At 39.7% G+C, this 17,874-nt stretch overlaps 1 protein-coding gene across 5 annotated transcripts in view; it reads right to left on the bottom strand.

Annotated features, from left to right (window-relative positions):
* tead1b (TEA domain family member 1b) overlaps positions 1–17,874 on the bottom strand; it is a 40,585-nt gene that overhangs the window by 3,705 nt on the left and 19,006 nt on the right. For 2 of the 5 annotated variants that reach the window (XM_056413193.1, XM_056413196.1), the window contains exons 2-12: positions 13,956–14,020; positions 10,290–10,352; positions 10,137–10,199; positions 7,160–7,171; positions 6,173–6,304; positions 5,863–5,909; positions 5,696–5,754; positions 4,329–4,453; positions 2,974–3,147; positions 926–1,066; positions 633–785 (exon numbers count right to left, since the gene is read on the bottom strand). In XM_056413193.1, coding sequence (XP_056269168.1) covers positions 633–785; positions 926–1,066; positions 2,974–3,147; positions 4,329–4,453; positions 5,696–5,754; positions 5,863–5,909; positions 6,173–6,304; positions 7,160–7,171; positions 10,137–10,199; positions 10,290–10,352; positions 13,956–14,020 — 1,034 coding nt within the window. Of the gene's footprint in view, positions 1–632; positions 786–925; positions 1,067–2,973; positions 3,148–4,328; positions 4,454–5,695; positions 5,755–5,862; positions 5,910–6,172; positions 6,305–7,159; positions 7,172–10,136; positions 10,353–13,955; positions 14,021–17,874 lie in introns of all 5 variants that reach the window. The other 3 variants (XM_056413192.1, XM_056413195.1, XM_056413194.1) reach the window with 3 other exon arrangements.

The raw sequence follows: 17,874 nt of genomic DNA, 5'->3' as shown, positions 1-17,874 counted from the left end.
CACCTAATTGTTCTCACACTATCTGTATGATTTACCGTTATTCACCCGCTGTCTGAAACCCTATGTTCAGCACCTGTCGCCTCAGCCCCTCCCCCCCCCCCCCCCAGAGTTAGAAACACTGTTACTTCACTGATATGCGTCGGTTTTAGTTCCTCCTGAATATTTCAGAGCTTTTGAAGATGCTTTAGAAACAGATATGAGGTGCTCATTAATCTATTGTGATAGTTTCCAACATGATGCCTTAGGAAACGCCTCTTAAGGCTAGAATGAATATCAATCTTCAGCTTGAGATGCGTGTGGGCCCTGGTGGCCCCCCATGTAAAGATCTATGCCTATCTTTTTATTTGTTTTTTGCTCTCTCTGGAGTGCTGAATGATACTTTAGGACCACATGTGATGGATAATAACAGGTGTTTCTCTCCCACTCTTATCCTCCCTTTCCCCCTGCAGATAATGAGGCTCCTCACACTGCGTTTCCTCCCCTGTGGAATGAGAGCAATGCAAGAACAAGAGGAACTCATCTCAAGGCTCTGTCAACCCCCCAGCCCACCAACACACCCTGACAGCGAGAAAAGAAGAATAATGAGAGTCCTGGAGTGGCCTCTCGCCCACTCAGGTCAGGGTCGTGATTACCAATAAGATAGTGAAGTTCTCCAGCACGCTGTTCATCATATATTTCTCTGGCAGATGTTTTAGTTTATGGATGAAGTTGATCATGTATTCACACATGGGAGACCGGCTTATCCGGTAGACAAAGCGTCCATTCTCAAACCTCGCATATTCTGTCTGAGGAAAAAGAGAACAAAATGTATTCAGTAAAATAGTATGTGACCTAAAGATATATTGGTGTTGTGTGGATACGTGTTGTTATTCACATCCTTTAGTCATTGTTCTGATTCACAGAAAGAAAAGACTCGAGCGCATACCTCGACTTTCTCAACCACCTGCTTGCCGAAGGAGCAGACCTTGGTTGAGCACGTGATGGTCATGTTCTCCGAGCTCTCGTACTGACTCGTGACTCCGTAGAAAGATCCACTATCGTCTTGAATGTTGCAGTTCAAGTCCGCCTGGGCGAAAGAGGAACATAAAAATGAGCAGTCAGTGGCAATTAATATATGTATTGTATTACAGGTATTGTGTTGAATTTACAGGAATAAACAATGCACAAAACCACAGTATAAAGAGGTAAATAGAGTGTATTAAAATGAATAAAATCATAGTAGTGACAATGGTGACGAGGTGTACAGGAGAAAAGTCATGGACCAAATTAATTGAGTAATTACGTCTTTACAAGCCGGTGTGTATATTCATTATTTGAATGGTAACAAACAATTTTAAACATTTAATTATCAAGAATCCCAGTGAATATTTGTAATGCCCATTCATATGGACTATTTGTAACATATCCAATGAAATGTTAAAAAGGATAATATTTCGCACATTTTTAAACATAAATAAACACTCTAGATATGGAAACCCTTGGGCTGATGTTTTTAAAGATCTCTGATCAAAATCATTCATCGGGACAATTTACAGTTTAAAAATGCATTCATCGCTCTCTGGTGGACAAACTATGTAATGGAGACTGTTTTTAAATTACCTCAAACATAGTTTGGCATTTTTGTTCTGCAACTTCTTATTTAAGCTGTCATACACCAATAACAACATATCTGCAAAAAATACAAATATCGGCTGATACACCAGTCTGGTCGAGTTTTTTTCCTTCATACTAATTGTGAGCAGGTTTTGATCATGTTGTGTATTCACAATATAGAAAAGTGACACAACTAAGTAAGTTAAGAGTCCTCTAAAAAAACCTTTTTAAATGTGCCATTGATGCACACTACTTTCTCACAATGCAAAACACAAAGGAAATGGAGGAGCTGCTCAGGGCTGATGATGGTTAAAAACATATCTTTAGTTTTTGAAGAAGAGAAATGCTCTTTATTGAACCTGCAATATAATATTTCTATATTTTACCACTTGGGAGCAGCAGAAACAAGTTGTGAAAACAAGATCATATACCTCTGAAGTTGATATGGAATATTTACACATTCATTTTTTGGTCTCTACCAACTCTTGGTTTCTTGAATACTACAAAGACAACACACATAAAGACGAGCATACAGTTCATGTATACTGTATCCAGGATGAAATTGGAAGAGGAAGTCAGAATTTGGTTTAAATTTGGTGGAATCTAAAAAAATTAATTTTCTTTGTCATTGTCTAATCAAGAGCTGTCAAAATTAAACATGTACATCGCATATAACATTTCAACATCTCAGCCACATCTGAAGAAACCTCTAATGTGTACATATTGGAAACACGATTGTAAAGAGAACTAAATTAATGTAAAAAGACGGATAAACAAGGTGGAACCGGTCTACTCTGGGCGTGCAGCCTTTCTATGGCCCTGAACATCCTGTTCATTATGGATTCAAAAAGAGGAGACATCCCCCTGCAACATTCTGCTCCTTCATTAAGCAAAGCAGTTATACATTCATTATTGTGCAGATTCTGTCTTTCATTTGAAATGTAGATTGGTCGGTCACTTCAAAAGGAATTTGAGGGGACTTGGTCCAAGTGCATACAGGCCTACTTTGTTGGCGGCCGCTAGTTAGCATTTTGCATCAGGGAGGAAATACATGCAATGTTTAAACAGCCATTTGGAGTGCAACCAGGTCACTCCATTGTTTGGAGATATTACATTGAATTAGTGACTGCTTTGATCAAAAGCTCTCCTGCTATGCAAGTCCAAATATAGCCGAGTGCATTCTGCAAACATTAAGAGAGCAATCTCCTCTGTGTAGACTGATTACGCCCAATCAATGAAGACGAACCTGAGCAGAATGTTCCTGATTCTGCCATTAAACATTTCACAATGATATTCATACTGACGTGCATAGAAATACAATCCAGTTTGAACACTGCCGTTTTATACGATACTTCTCAATCCTGTGGATGTAACACTCACCCAGAATTTTATAAGGAAGAAGGAATTATTGGGACCTTTTCCATACAGCTCCTTCAGTCCTCCTTTCTTTTCTGGGAATTTGTCATAAATCTGACGAATGTCCACAGACTCCAGCAGGGCGTCACTGTAGGAATGATTTGTCTGTCCGATATGTACAAATAGGTGCTTGTTGTACTGAAAGAATAGATAGATAGTATTAGAAATGTACTGAATGTAATATAGTGTGCTCCGTTTCACATTATATCAAAAATCAATGCATCAATATCAAGAGAGTTATCAAAACACAAAAGTTTACCATACAAAATGAGCCAATTCTGACATATTAACCCCCATAATACACATCTGGAATCAGATTGGGAACAATACAACCTTTTAACTAGGCAACATTGCTTTGTATTTGTCTGTCTGAATGGTTTTATGATGTACAAAACTCAAATTCTTTAAGCTTAGAAATTGAGAATTTTTTCAGTAGCAAGAAAGCCATGAAACCACACATCTCAATACATTTGAAGATAGAAATATCTGTCTTCAATAAAGCAAACCCATACAGTAAAATAATTAATTTACTCAGCATTATTTAGCCTTCACTCACATGAAAAGCAACATTTCTGCATCAAAGGCAAGTACAATCAACCTAAATTGACAAAATGGAGGGAAATGTGAGTGCTTACTGTGTACGTGTTCTCTATTCCATCAATTCTTTAACTAAGAATATTTGGATTTGGTTTAACAAAGTGTGATAAGTGCTGTGATCTGTTTAACCTCAAACTCACGACGCATAGCAAAAAGCAAAAAGCAAAAAGAGAAGCACATCAGAGAATAACATTTGATCTTCAGAGGTTCGTCGGCCTCGTCGCGACCGCATGAAACCCGGTGGTATTGCACTTCAGTTTAAAAGCTCACACAGCAGCATATCCAGCAAAGAGCCTTTAGGGCAAATGCAACAAATTCAAGTATCAAGCTGAATGGAAAATTAATGGCTGTTGTCATGCCGTAGTGACACCAGAAGAAAGCGCTGAGGAAAATGTGGACACACATTTAAAAATTGCTAAAGCAAACAAAAAATGTGAGACTTGAATTTGTCAACTCACACTCTTATTCTGTGAATCGTCCGGCATGCATACAGTTTGGGCATTTCTTTTAAAAGGTACTGATTAATATACAGTCCTTTATTATGTCTGCAGGTTTTCATGCTGTGTGTCCCTACAGGCCGGGCTTCTCCCCTCTCAGCTTGCTTTGGCCTCCTCTCTGCTGACTCCCAGTGTGTTCACGGAGGAAAGGACTGGATGATAAGAGGTGGGAATGAACGCCAAGAGATAGTGATGTGTCATGCTTTACTTTAAGGCTCCACTCACTGTCTCTGGGTCTCTCTGTTGCTCGAGGAAGGCGGAGAACTCCACCTGTCGGAGTTTAGACGTACCGACGGAACGGCCCTGCCACGCCGGTGCTGTCGGAGGTGGAGCTGCTGTGGTCTCGTAACCTACGGCAACGTCACAATAACACAACATTTTGTCTCGTCTGTGGGTTGTTTTACAACACGGATAGATTAGGTTGATATTAAGACATGATTACAAAAAAATATATATCAGATACTGTTTGATGTCAGTGACATCGGTCAGGTTTGTCTTGGTGTGGTTATTAGCTACTGTCCTCTTTATTATATAATAAATGCTCAGCAAGTCACAAACTGTACAAATAAAAAGGAAATACATATTTATGTATACATTAAGGATGTACATGCCCTTGAAACCAGGTTTACGGTCACAGCAGTGCAACGCTTGTGGGCATAATATTCAAATAAATCTCCAATGTGAATGCTTTATTTTCAACTTTTACACAAGATTAATAAATGAAAACCAATCCTAAATCACAAAAAACACGTAATAATAATAAATATGTGGTTTGTGCTTATCTTGTGAATTGGAAGTTGAGTTTTAAAAGAAGAAACAAAACTTCCTGAATGAGGTTGAATATGTTGAATGTAAGGATTAAAAGAATTTATAACAAAAGTAAATGTTATTACAATTACAATGAAACCTTAGGTGCTATCAGAACTTAATGGCAAAACAAAATATGAATTTTAAGAATGAGAATAAGAATGAGGGCAATTTTCATAAAAAACTATGAACTAGAACTCATAATCACTTCATCTAATCGAGGTGTGTGGCAGTCCCCTGCCTGTATTATCTTATTTTGCTGTGTTCGGGACATTTCTGGGCATCAACCTCTATAGAAACGGTGCCACGTCGTAAGCACGCATCCAAGAGAAAGCTACGAAAATGGCCAAAAACCCATATATAGTGAGATGAACACCATGCGGAAAAAGCTCGTTATGAACCGAGCGTGAATCTGGGGTTGGCTTTCACCTGCTGGCGACCACCCCAGCTATAACTGGGGTCCAAAGTACTTTAATCTCTCTCTATCAACATATTCATTTAACAGTGTTAATCTGCCAATGTTCACAGTAAAACTAAAAACAAACAGATTCAACAGCGACAAATATTTTTGTATTGCTTTTTACCGAGGAGAGGAATGTTCATGGGGAGATGGAGCAAGTTTGAATAGTTAGCGCATTTTACTATGTGGTGCACATTATTGGATCTTTGTCCAATAACCAAAGCGTGAGGTTGCATTTAGAATAGTTCAGTTCCAGCAATTATACAACATGTCTGTTTTGGGTCATCTTTTTCCTTAATAGTTTTCTAATCAGGTAAATTCTTACTTGAAATGGCTGTTGTGACTGGCTGGATGGGATAGGCTTGCTGGGTGAACGGCTTAATACTGGAATAGAGAATGACAGACCCATAATCATACTATATTACCGGTAAATCTTTTGCTTTAAGGTAGTTTTGTGAATTCAAGTTTTCTTAGATGAAGTTTCATACTTACTCTTGTGAGGATCCAGGCTGACCAGCCGATAACATACCCTGCCATAACTGGAGATTTACATAAATTAATAGAAAACAAACAACAGAGAACGTACAACTGTGATCAAAATGGACCATCGCTCTGTGTTCATAGGATGTAGTTATCTTGACTCACACTCCATTTGATATTGTGCTTATCTGATAGTAGCAGTTATGCAAAGCTGTGGTGTGTAATGTGATTTGGCGCGTGTGTCGGTGTGGTTGGCCTCATGGCCGCCCTGGGTGAAGCTGGACAGGATGGATCAATAGTGGGGTGCCGACAAGGCTCTTACCCCTGCTCCCGGGAAGGCTGGGCGCGGGATGCCTGGCAGGCCGAGCTTGTTGTGAATAGCCGTGGCAGAAACAATCTGAGCCGAGGACATGGAGGCCATGCTCTGGAGGGCTTTGTCCTTCACGGCTTGGTCCTTTAACAGCAGTCACAAAAGGCTTAGCACTCGCACAGAAGGGGAAGGTAGGGCATGTGGCAGAGGTAGAAACAAACAGACTCCAAACAACACACTAAAAGCTTCAGCGACCTCTTTCACAACAGTAAACTGCAAGCGGGTTAAAAGAGGATGCATGTACATCACTATTTAAGTGTTTTCCACAGGAATGTGCTGAACAAGGACAATTCAATTCCAATATACAATGTAATATTTGTGGTATGCACTTGCACAATAGTTTACTTGTTGACTACCAATACAATACTTTCAAAATCTAATAAAGCAGCATTTCTATGAAGGCTGTGTTTGTCTGCAAGTCAAAACACATCTAAACAGTGTCAGGAATGTCTCAAGTAAAACTGTTAGACACCGGTCCTACTTGGTTAATACACTTTCCCTTTACTGGTTAGTTCCTTATATCTTTGGACAAGTGGTCTTAAAATGATCAGGACATGTCAAAATGTCAATGGTAAATTGCATGTTGTTTTGGACGTAGTCCTTTGTTTATGAGCATTCACAAAGTCATATTACATATACAGTCATACTGAACCTTCTAAATTCAGGTACTGCATCAGAGTGCACATCTGGAGAACCCATACGCACAACAAACACAAGCAGAATCAATCACTGGTGGCAGAAGCTAAAGGTAAGCATGCTGGTGGAGCAGAGTCAAGCTACAGTATGATGACACGATGAGAAACCACTAAACTGGAAAACACCGGGCAGCAGCTACTGTGTCGCTACGGCAGGAGAACACATGCAGAACTAGCAGTTGAAGGTGAAAGAAGGCCCGAATAAAAGCAAAGACAACATCACAAAAAAGAAATGAATACTTACCATGTTTGTAACCTAAATGTAAAAAAACAAGGTTTTGTTGTATATTAATTTATTGTGAGTAATTCGACATTTATTAATGAAACTGTTAAGTCTGCATGACAAAGTCCATGACCTACAAAACATAAAAAAACAGCTCTTCAATGTGTGTCACAACCCCCCGCACAATGAACACTTCATGAAATGTCTATCTACAAATCATCCTTGTTTTCTGTGGCGAACGTCTTGCTGTCTGTAATTTTCACAATCTGATCAGTAGTCATCACTCAAGACAAAACAACAGAACAATAACATAATGACTGAAATTTCACAAAAATGCCACCGACGAACAGCAGCTTTTCATTGATGCCCCCTGGAATGAAGGGCACACTTGTGTTCTCTGCCCCAACACTCTAATTTGCTTTCAATGAGGAAAAGACTGGGATTCAAACAAAAGCTGTCTGTTTTTCCTCAGACAGCCGCCTGTGCCCTTGAAAGACCAGGCAAAGCTGCCTGTCACACACACACACACACACACACACACACGAGGGGTCATTATTCGTGTTAGAGCAAAGTGTAAAAGTCAACACAACACATGAAGTCGGCTCCCCACGAAAAGAAGAAAAAGGCACATGGGTGAGGTGTCCTTTGGTATACAAGCATTACTTCACGAGAAACATTACATTACAGGTCAATATTATTCAAGATTATTTCACAATGAATTTGTCCCATTTTAATCTGCCATTGGGAAAAGCTTTGTAGAGGGATTTTAACATAATTCATTACTGTGAAACAATCGACGAGAACGCTCTGAAATGACGACATCTGAGTGGGAGAAAGAAAAGCGGCTGACAGCCATGGCACTGGGAGGAGGAAGGAGGAAGGAAGGAGGAGGAAAAAGGAGGGGGAACAAGAAAGCAGAGAGCATCTCAGCAAGAGGCAGCCATCAGACCGATTTCCTTGGACCTTCTGCTCTCGGCCGCTCACCATCAGCCAATCCCAGCATGCTTCCCGACATTTGCACACTTTGATAGTGACTTTACAAAATTATACAAATATGCATAGAGGACAAATTTGAGCCCGACCAGTAAATAAACCAGCCAGATACAAGATATATATATATACATATATATATACATATATATATATATATGTATATATACATTCTTTTTAGGAATTTCTTGGAATTTCAAATGGATTAAAGGGTACCTGTAGTGAAAGCGAATATGTAGCCAGATCAAAAGATAATGTGTTTCTAAAGGTTATTCATGCACTGACGGTCCAGTATTCAATAACAATACGTAGTTTAGGCTGTTCAAAGTCCTCAACTCTGACATGCGACATTGCACTGGAGCTTGAATATGTCGCGGGTGGTGTGACGTCAAATCGTTGAGAGATCGACAGCCAGCCACAGCGGATGTGTTCAGATACCAATATAAACAACGTCGAGCGCTCGCAAACAAATGCTGAGAGATTGATAATATGGACGATGAAAGATTGTCTGATTCAGCAACTGGATACTTGTTTGAACCTTTAAAAGCAGACTATCCCCATTTAGTGAATTGTGACAGCGATGATAGCGATGATTCTGATGAAGTTGATGCCGAAGGACCGCCGGTCCAGATGCTTCACCGTGCGGACCGTGCACGCAAGTCGGCGGACGTTTGGTGCAGTTGTGGGAAATGTGTGCCACAAAAAACAGACAGAGAGTGCATTTGTTGTAAAGAGCACAAACTTATGTCCGATGATATAGTGTCATTAGACCTCATCTGCTTCACACAAAAGCGTGAGCTTGATAGCTACATCGCGCATAAGCCAGCGCTGGAGATGTCTTTCATTGATGCAATGATCGGCCGACATGTTCGGGGGGCTAGTGACTTTTCTTTGCTCCGTCCGTCCCGATGCGCGCAAACCGGTGTCGGAGCTCCGCGCACGAGACGGCGGGCAGAGGACTGTTAACGCAACACGTAGAGACAGAAATGACATGCTGCTGCTGTAAAGTGGCGCTATAGAGAAAGTGACAGGGGGGCGGGCCAATTTTTTTTAATGTCATGCGATCTACCAATACTACGCCGCGATCGACTGGCAGGTCGCCGCGATCGACGTATTGAGCACCCCTGATATAGATTGTGTAATTCTTGAGGCCACCGATCTATCCCAAGAAGCAACGCGTGTAGAAGTGGCTCCGGATTGCCTGAATTCCTTTCAACGACTCTACGTCATAGTTAGCTTTGACATGAGTAAATAACTAGCAAAATTGACAAAGAAATGTAAATCCTCGGGCTATGCGTGACTTGTTGACAATAGCGGCGGGGTAAATATGATTTATTTGATGCGCCGAATGGATGTAGCACGTTGTTGTTTTGCACTACAGGTACCCTTTAACAGGAAATGTGGTACAAATGAGACTTTTCTTAGAGTGCCCCCATGAGGTTGACATCTATGGTTGTGAGGAACACGTCTCAACAACTGTTGGAGGGATTGTCATGAAATTTGGTTCAAACATTCATGTCTCCTTGAGGATGAATTGATATTACTTTTGAGGATCCTCTGACTTTTCATGCAGTAGCCCATCAGATAAATAATTAAATAGTGAACAGTATACCTGGCACCATCAGCATGTAAGCTGTTTGTTGTTGTTATTGTTTTTGGGAGCATGATGATGTTAGCATTTAGCTTAAATACCACCAAGAGTGATTGATAATAATCAATTGTATTATTAATTTACGTAAACAAAATGTCTTTTCTCTTCTCCTTTAGGCCCGTAAAGAAAAGTGAATCAATGTAGATGAAAACAAGCAGAAAGGACCGTGACAGCACGTCATAGCGAGGGTAAGAAAACTGCTCTGAGAAGTTGGAGGGGGTTAGAAAATGTGGACAGAGTCAGCAGAACATGTGGGTGAGCAGGAATCAGAGCACCAGGCATTCACTGTGTCACCACGGGAAACAGGAAGTTAAGTCTCACCGCCACCAACAAGCCCAAAAGCAGAAAAGCGCATACCTTAAGCTTGGAATGAAACTCACGAGATTTCCTTCGGGCAAGAACCTGAATGTGACTAGACACCTGCGGGGTAGGGGAGGGGAGGAAAACAAAGGAAGAGCCTGTAACCATGGCAATGAAAAGCCCCCTGCAACTGGGCAAAGCCAGACGTACCTTAATGGCTGCTTGGATTTCTCGAACTTTCTTTCTTGCTAAGACCTGTATGTGACTAGACACCTCCATTAAAAAAAAGAGAAAACGTAAAATAAAAAAACAAGAAAAAACAAAAAAAGTACAAAGTGGATTATACATTTCTTTGTTTAACAGACACTTGAGGGAGAAATGGTGCATAACAGAAGCATCTCCAAACCTTACACTAAGCTAACAGCCAATAAAGCGTTATGCTGTGTGTTGTCGTCACTTAAGTGAACTGATTAAGGAGGATGCAGGCCCCTCTGGCACACATTAAGAGCACACAGATGCGATCTGCTGTGTGTTGAATGAGAATTGGCTAGTCTAGTATTCTTACGGGAGCTTGGCGTGGCATTTCACAGGCCAAGTTTACACTCCAACATTCACAGTGCTAAATTATTTAATATTCTCACATGAAACATTCAGGAGTGCAACAGTTAGAATTGGGAGAAATGTGTGTTGACAGGTTTGAGGGGCGTTTCCACTGACACTATCCATGCAAATCACACCCAAGGTGAATTTCCTAGTGGGTGCTAAGTGATTTAAAAAGTGCTTCCTCTGCAGGTAAAGATGTACTGAATGTTATTCAAAATCTAAAATGTTCTTGCTCTTAAGGCTGATACATACACTATTGAAAGTATTACCCAATTGAAAATAAATCAACAACTATTTAAATAATTTTATATTTCTCAAGCAAAAATGTGAAGCATTCTCTGGCTCTATCTTTTCCCGTGCAAGGATTTGTGTGTTTCATATCTAATTATAAAACAAGGAATATGTTTGTCTTTTTCTTCTGTCCGTCTCTCTGTGTTCTTTGCATACAGTATCTCGAGAATCGCTCATCTTATCTACTTCACACTTGGCAGGTGTATTGCTGGAGGATCCAAGGGAGTGCTTTGTCGAATATGGTGCAATTTGGACACTTTACACGCTCAAATTTATTAAACTTAATAAAGAAGCAAACATCGCTCTGTGTAGCTGCAAGGGTCGGAGCTTGAGGGCTACAAGCACGTTGTCCAACGCTACAAGGATGCTGGATAACGTTATAAGCCAACTTTCCTGGAGTCAACGAGCATGCGCGGCTAGCCGACACTCGAACAGCGCAGCTCTGGCATTTCAACTCAAATTGTGTACATTTTTGATATTTTTACTTATAACACAAACAATGTTGCAACTGGCAAAATAACTCCACTAAGCCGGGGCAGGCGGCCAGCGCTTACTGCCTTTAAAATAACGGATTATGTATAATTTTAACAGCAGACTGTTCACATCATGGGTGCAGTGAAGAATGTGAAGCAATGGCCACGCTGGTTTCAAGGAGCCACACATCTTCGAAAAATTATCGCAGCAAATTTCCAAATAGGAGTTTTTTTAGTAAACTGACCACATATTGGTAATCGAAATGGTTAGTTTCCCACATGAAAACATATTAAAACTTAATAAAGTGGCATATTTTCAGCATTTATTAACATCACTCAAAACATTCTTTCTGAAGTAAAACTATTAGGTAGAAGTAGATCTGCTAATACTGCACAGTAAAAGTCCTGCTTTTTAAATGTGTACTGTGAAGAGGCATTATCAGCACAATTTACTTACAATTACTAAATGTCTGTTTAAGGTGGAGCTTTTAATTCTATGATGCAGGATAGTTTGATGAATAATAATGCAACATTAATTGTTGTATTTATTTGGTCAAATCTGACTCAGCGTAACCAGTATCTCCGTTAGCTAAATGTATTAGTACACTGTTCCCTCTGTAGTGGAAGTATACAGTAAGTAGTGTACAGCGTTGCATATATTTTAAGTTTGGGGCCTTTTCTAAGTTATTTTGAGGAACAATAGTAACATGATCCAATAGTTCTCATATATATAATACACCTTTAGTTGTTTGGGGTCCTTTCAGTTTGCCCCTGGTGTTTCTTCCTGAACCCGAGCCTGTTTCACTGGTGTTTCTCACCGTGAGTATCTGTGGCCTGTGTGTATATGTGACATAACTATGTCCCGGCAGGTGTACTGCTGAGGACTCAAGAGACTACAGTATCGAGTGTGAAGTTGTTTGATTGAGCAGTTCTCGAGAACGCTGCGAGCAGCACCACCACAGGACAAGAATTCAGCCCGCTTCGAACAGGTTTGTACGTGTTTTGAACCAGCGCTGCACTAGTTATTATAAATTCAACATCTTGGGTTTGGGACATTTGGTTGGACGGAACAAAACATTTAAAGACGTCATGTTGGTCTCTGGGAAAAAACTATTTTCTGGCATTTCATTGATAAAACAATCAAGAAAATAATCAGCCGATTAGCTGTTAAAGAATATTTGGAGTGTCGGTAACAATTCTTTTCATATTTAATTAAACAGCCGATCATGTTTTCAATATATTTTTAGGGCTTTGAAATAACAAAAAATATCAAAAAAGTGCTTCCTATATCTCAATTGGACATATTCACACAGCTTGTTTTGTCCGACCTTCAGCCCAAAATCTAAAGATTTTGAATTGACTATCATAGTAGATTTACAAAACCAGTTTATGGTTCATCTTTGACAAATTAGCTTAAAGAAAAAGACAAACAATGATTCAATATCACATCTTTTGCTGATACATTTTATCTCGATTGACTTGCCATTTCATCTCTAATAAAAATCGTTGTTAATTGCAGCTTAACATAACAACATAGCAATTACACACAAATACAACATGCAATCAAACCAACAGTGGTTCTGGGAGTAGATGTAAACATCTCTCTCTCTCTTTCCCGAGGAGTCACGGAGGAACCACACAGCCTTTCTGCTCCAGACTGATCAATTCACACAGTGATTGAATGTCACTGCAGTCACTGGCTTGTTTATCATTGCCATTCAACGCAGTGGTCATACAGGGGATTTCCTGTTTAGGGGGACGATCAATAAGTTGGTTTCATACTGTTACAAAGCGGCTCATTATTAACAAATACATTGTGTACTTATTTGTTTTAGTACTATTATTCCCATGACAAATACATACATGGGAAAGATTAAGAGCCATGAATTCTGTATAGTTTGCATTATATTTACATGACATATTACAGCACAGACTAATAAATTAATCGAAACTTGATTCAGAAATCTGAGCTGAACGCTGGGGTAAGAGTCGTGAGTCTGCAATGCACACAGTGTGTTGCAGAGGACAGGATGCACTCAGCGAATACTCTTTGATCAGAGATTGTACCGATCTATTAGCCTTCCACCTTCCTATTAATACAGGCTTCTACTGCGACCAAGTGCACGACCTCGACACTTTAGCCATGAAGCAGAATACTTGCACTGTTAACCCAATGTGGCTCTTTTTTGATGCTGTTATGTTTATGTTTTGCAGCTGCTATGCTATAGAAAATGAAAAGCTGCACTTTATATGCTTTTAGAATAACTGCTACGTTAATCTACACGATACATGTACGAATACGTGACAATTTCAGAAAATGTCATGTCATAATCTCGGGGCATCTGTTCATGCAACACAGCTGTGACAAGGGACTTGTCAGCCTCAGAAGTCTACCAAGCAGAGCATTGTGTTATTCTCTGTCAGGAAACAAAGGCAACCGTCGGCCTGCATTCAGATCTGACAGCCGACTGACACTCATGCAAGAGAGGCGTCGCTTCTCTTGTCTTACCTGCTTACGAGTCCTCGTCTTCCCGGTCCGAAGCTTGATGTATCTGGCTATCAGTTCATTTCGACCTGTATGTTGAGAACAATTAAAAATGTAAAAAAGAAAATATTTCAAAAAATACCAAACATCTACAACAACAAAAATTTAAGATTTAGAGATAAATTAAATATAAAATCAAGTGAGCAGGGGAAATACTTAAGCAAGAAAGACAAAAACACAAGACCGCCATGAACAGACTCATGTAGTCTCTTTACATTTACTCAGTGTGTCTGTATGGCTCATGGTTTAGTTTCAACACAAGCTGTGTGTTAGAACATCTCCAAACCTCTGAGTTAACATCAGAAACACGTTCAACCAAGTGAATAAACACCGTTGAACCTATTTCGAACATATATATTGTAATTAATGGATATTAAAAGCAGGCTGACAATGAGTGGCTTTAGCCACAATATGAGGTATATATTAATTCATAAAGCTACAACTTTTTAGAAATTCGTCAAAAAAACTAACACAAAGCTATGAAGCAAACTATAACCATAATTGTAGGTGGATGCAAATCAGATGATATGTGTATCTCCTAAACAAACCAGATCCCGTGTCCCAGTGAGAACACAAAGAGCCATAAGCATGAAAAAAAGAAAAGGAACTCGCAGCAGCAGCACAGCCTTTCAAATTAATCTAATTCAGTCTCATTCTCTTCAAAGCCCGGCGCTTTGAAAGGAAACAGACCTAGCGGTTCATACTATTACAGAAAATAATAGCAACTGAATATATTGGGATTAAAACACTGCAGCTCTGACGAAATTATAATTAAAGCATAGCTTTGTCGAGATTTCCAATTAACAACGGCTCCAAACATTCTTCTGCCCTCAGCTCTGCTCTAATTGCTGTAGCAATGCACATGACCCCTGCTTAGCCCTTTCATATGGTAATAACATGCCGCCAACAAAAACTATTACACAAATTATAGGTAAGGAGGAACTCTAATTATGTGTCTAGCTGTAGCCAATCAATGCCATGGATCTGCTCTTCTCTATAAAATGCACCAAACCCTCAATATAATGAAACATTTTTCTACATTCACATCATTATCAATTAACGGCCTTATCCTTGTTATGACACAATGGGACCACAATGTACCGCACATGTGCTAATAAGCCGTGTCTAAGGTAATCAGAAGAAAAGGCATTTTCAATGAATGGCAGCAGATCACGGATCGCAGCGTGACAAATTGCAAGAGTACATCCCCAAAAAAAGGAAAGAGCAGAATATAGGCGACATGTTGCATACTTAGACAAGAATAGACAAGAAGACACTGATATATGCTAATATCTGCATGTTGATTGTATGATGGAAATATAGGGTAGCCAGTGTGATGTTTAGGGCTCTTGTGCGCTGCTCAGGAGCGCTAAATTAAAGACAATTCAATTACAACCACATCTATATTGTAAAGCTGTAAGTAATGATTAATCTACCTACATTGTTTGGTCTATAAAATGTGAGCAAATATTGAAAAATGACAACGTCTCAGAGTCCATGGTGGCATTAAACTCCAAATCACGAAAGAAAACCAGAAAAAAAAAATGTTTTATCCATCAATTGATCAACTAATTGTTCCAAACCTAAAACATTTCCTTCATACTACCTTTTTTAAGATTAAGGCTGATCCTTTTAAAAAAAGGTGCCGATTTTTAAAAAAACTTAAATGTTTTTTAGGCTATTGTAATATTTGATAGACTCTTCCTGTTGCCTTAGGGTCATTTTGACCCGATTAAATATTTAACCCTCCTGTCGCCTTAGGGTCATTTTGACCCGATTCAATGTTTCACCCTCCTGTTACCTTTATATTTACTAACATATTTTACCCTTTGGGTTCAATTTGACGCCAGCAATTAAAACCTCCAGAAAATTATTAGAATTAATATTGTTTTCCAAGTTTAAGTGTGAGGCACTTTATGTTTGTTTGTTGACTACCGAAAGAACACCGACATTAAACATTGAATGGGGTCAAATTAATCCTAAAGCGACACGAGGGTGTAATATTGATTCGGGTCAAATTGACCCTAAGGCAACACAAGGGTTAATGAGTAAAAGGTAAATCTTAACTTTCACCTGAGAATTTAAACAAAACCACAGGGTATAAACTTGTCAACAACATGAGATCTTTGATAGCTGCAGCACCTGGCGGCGTGCCACACCTACAGAATGTACTGTTCCACTGAGCGAAGAGGGGGAGGGGTGGGCGAGAGGAGTGGGTGGGCTTTGACGTCGAGGCGCCGTGTGTAAAAGGTTGACCCCGTAGCGGTTTTCACGCTGAACTGAACCCAGCCATGTGATCTCACAGGACAAATAAATAACATCTGGGGATTTACAATGCCGGCCCGCCCGTCGATAGCACACGCAGTGTAAACTTTACCAGATGACGCGGGGGCTGGCACTATTTTTACTCATTCACACACTATGGAAGCATAAGATGACAATACAGACATTCATGCAAACTCCCGATTCCTAGATCAAAGCACACAAATGGCCAGCTGAAAGCTTGCTTACTGTTGAATAATTCATTCTTTTTACCAGGCTGGAAAATATGCTCAGTGGGTCCTGCTGACCTGCATTTCATTTTTCTTGCCTGCCTTTGCACTGCAAAACAACAATTGCTCAAAAAAAGTGTAACTGTCGTGTTCTCATTTACAACTGAATATGCTTTCGACACAACACTGCTTTTTCCACCCGACATTCATAATGTGTAAAATGTTCCCACAAACTAATAACACAATTGGCCCCCACAAATAACACAAAGCAATTTTTACTAATAAGTAGTAGAAGCAAAATAATAAAAAACATTGGTTTAAAGTTATAGGATGCAAAGATATTTCAGATTTTTGTTAAAGTGTTATCTTATGTTAATTCCAGAACGTTTGTGCACTTGTTATCAAATCCAGTTATGATCGTTCCTCGATTCTGCAGCACCAGTAACACATAGCTGTGAACATCTCTCCATGAAAATGCTGAGTGTCACCAACACTGCAGACGTTTCAGTATGTTTTGGTTGCAGCAGAAGATTTCAGTTTCAACTCATAAATCAAGCTAATTTGCCAAAAGGGGATCCAATCAAGTGAATACTGAGCTTGATAGAGAGCATTGTAATCTGATATCAGATATGTTCTGTAACGTTCCAGAGTACAATGCAGCAGATCGGAACTCAGCCGCATACTTGTTTACACCTGACACCTAAATGTGACGTGGCTGGCTGATCAGACCGTGATCGGATATATTTCATGGTCAGATGAACGCCTGTAAATGTGAGATGAATACATTTCATTCCCTATTAATTCTTTGTTATGTTTGCAGCTTATTATTCTTCCCTGTAGTTGTTTAATTGACGAAACGCCACCCTTAAACTCAATTTAGTGATTCGATATTTCCTATAAATTCTTCACAATAAAAGTCCACTGTTATTTTGTAAAATTTGTATTTAATGGCTTTTATTTTGAAGCAGCCCAATCAGGAAATTTTTGGTTTTCATCAGCAGCAACTTAACAGGAGACGGTGGGCCTCAGCTGTGCTACAGACCCGGTTTGCTTTGCTCTCACTGGGGAGATACTGATTCAAATAGCTGGATTGGGTTACGGTGACAATAGGCCGACCTGGTATCGGATACCATTATCTTGAGAAATTAAAATTCAATACAATTAGATCTATGTTTTTATTTTACATTTTATTTTACAAATGTGTAATGCAGCCTGCAGATGCATCTACTGTGTCCTTTTGGCCTGAGCCCCCTTGTAGACATCTTCAAACAGGGCAGAGTTGATCAAAACTTTGATTTTGAAGAGTTAACCAATGGCCGGTCCTGTCTACTATTTGCCTAGATGGCTTATTCTTGCATTTGTTTTGACTGGAGAGGGCTGGGAAAACTAAC

The sequence above is a fragment of the Pseudoliparis swirei genome, chromosome 4 (genome assembly GCF_029220125.1).
Source record: "Pseudoliparis swirei isolate HS2019 ecotype Mariana Trench chromosome 4, NWPU_hadal_v1, whole genome shotgun sequence".
Classification (NCBI taxonomy): Eukaryota; Metazoa; Chordata; class Actinopteri; order Perciformes; family Liparidae; genus Pseudoliparis; species Pseudoliparis swirei.
The sequence above is the reverse complement of the archived record's forward strand: the minus strand, read 5'-3'. Positions and strand labels throughout refer to the sequence as shown.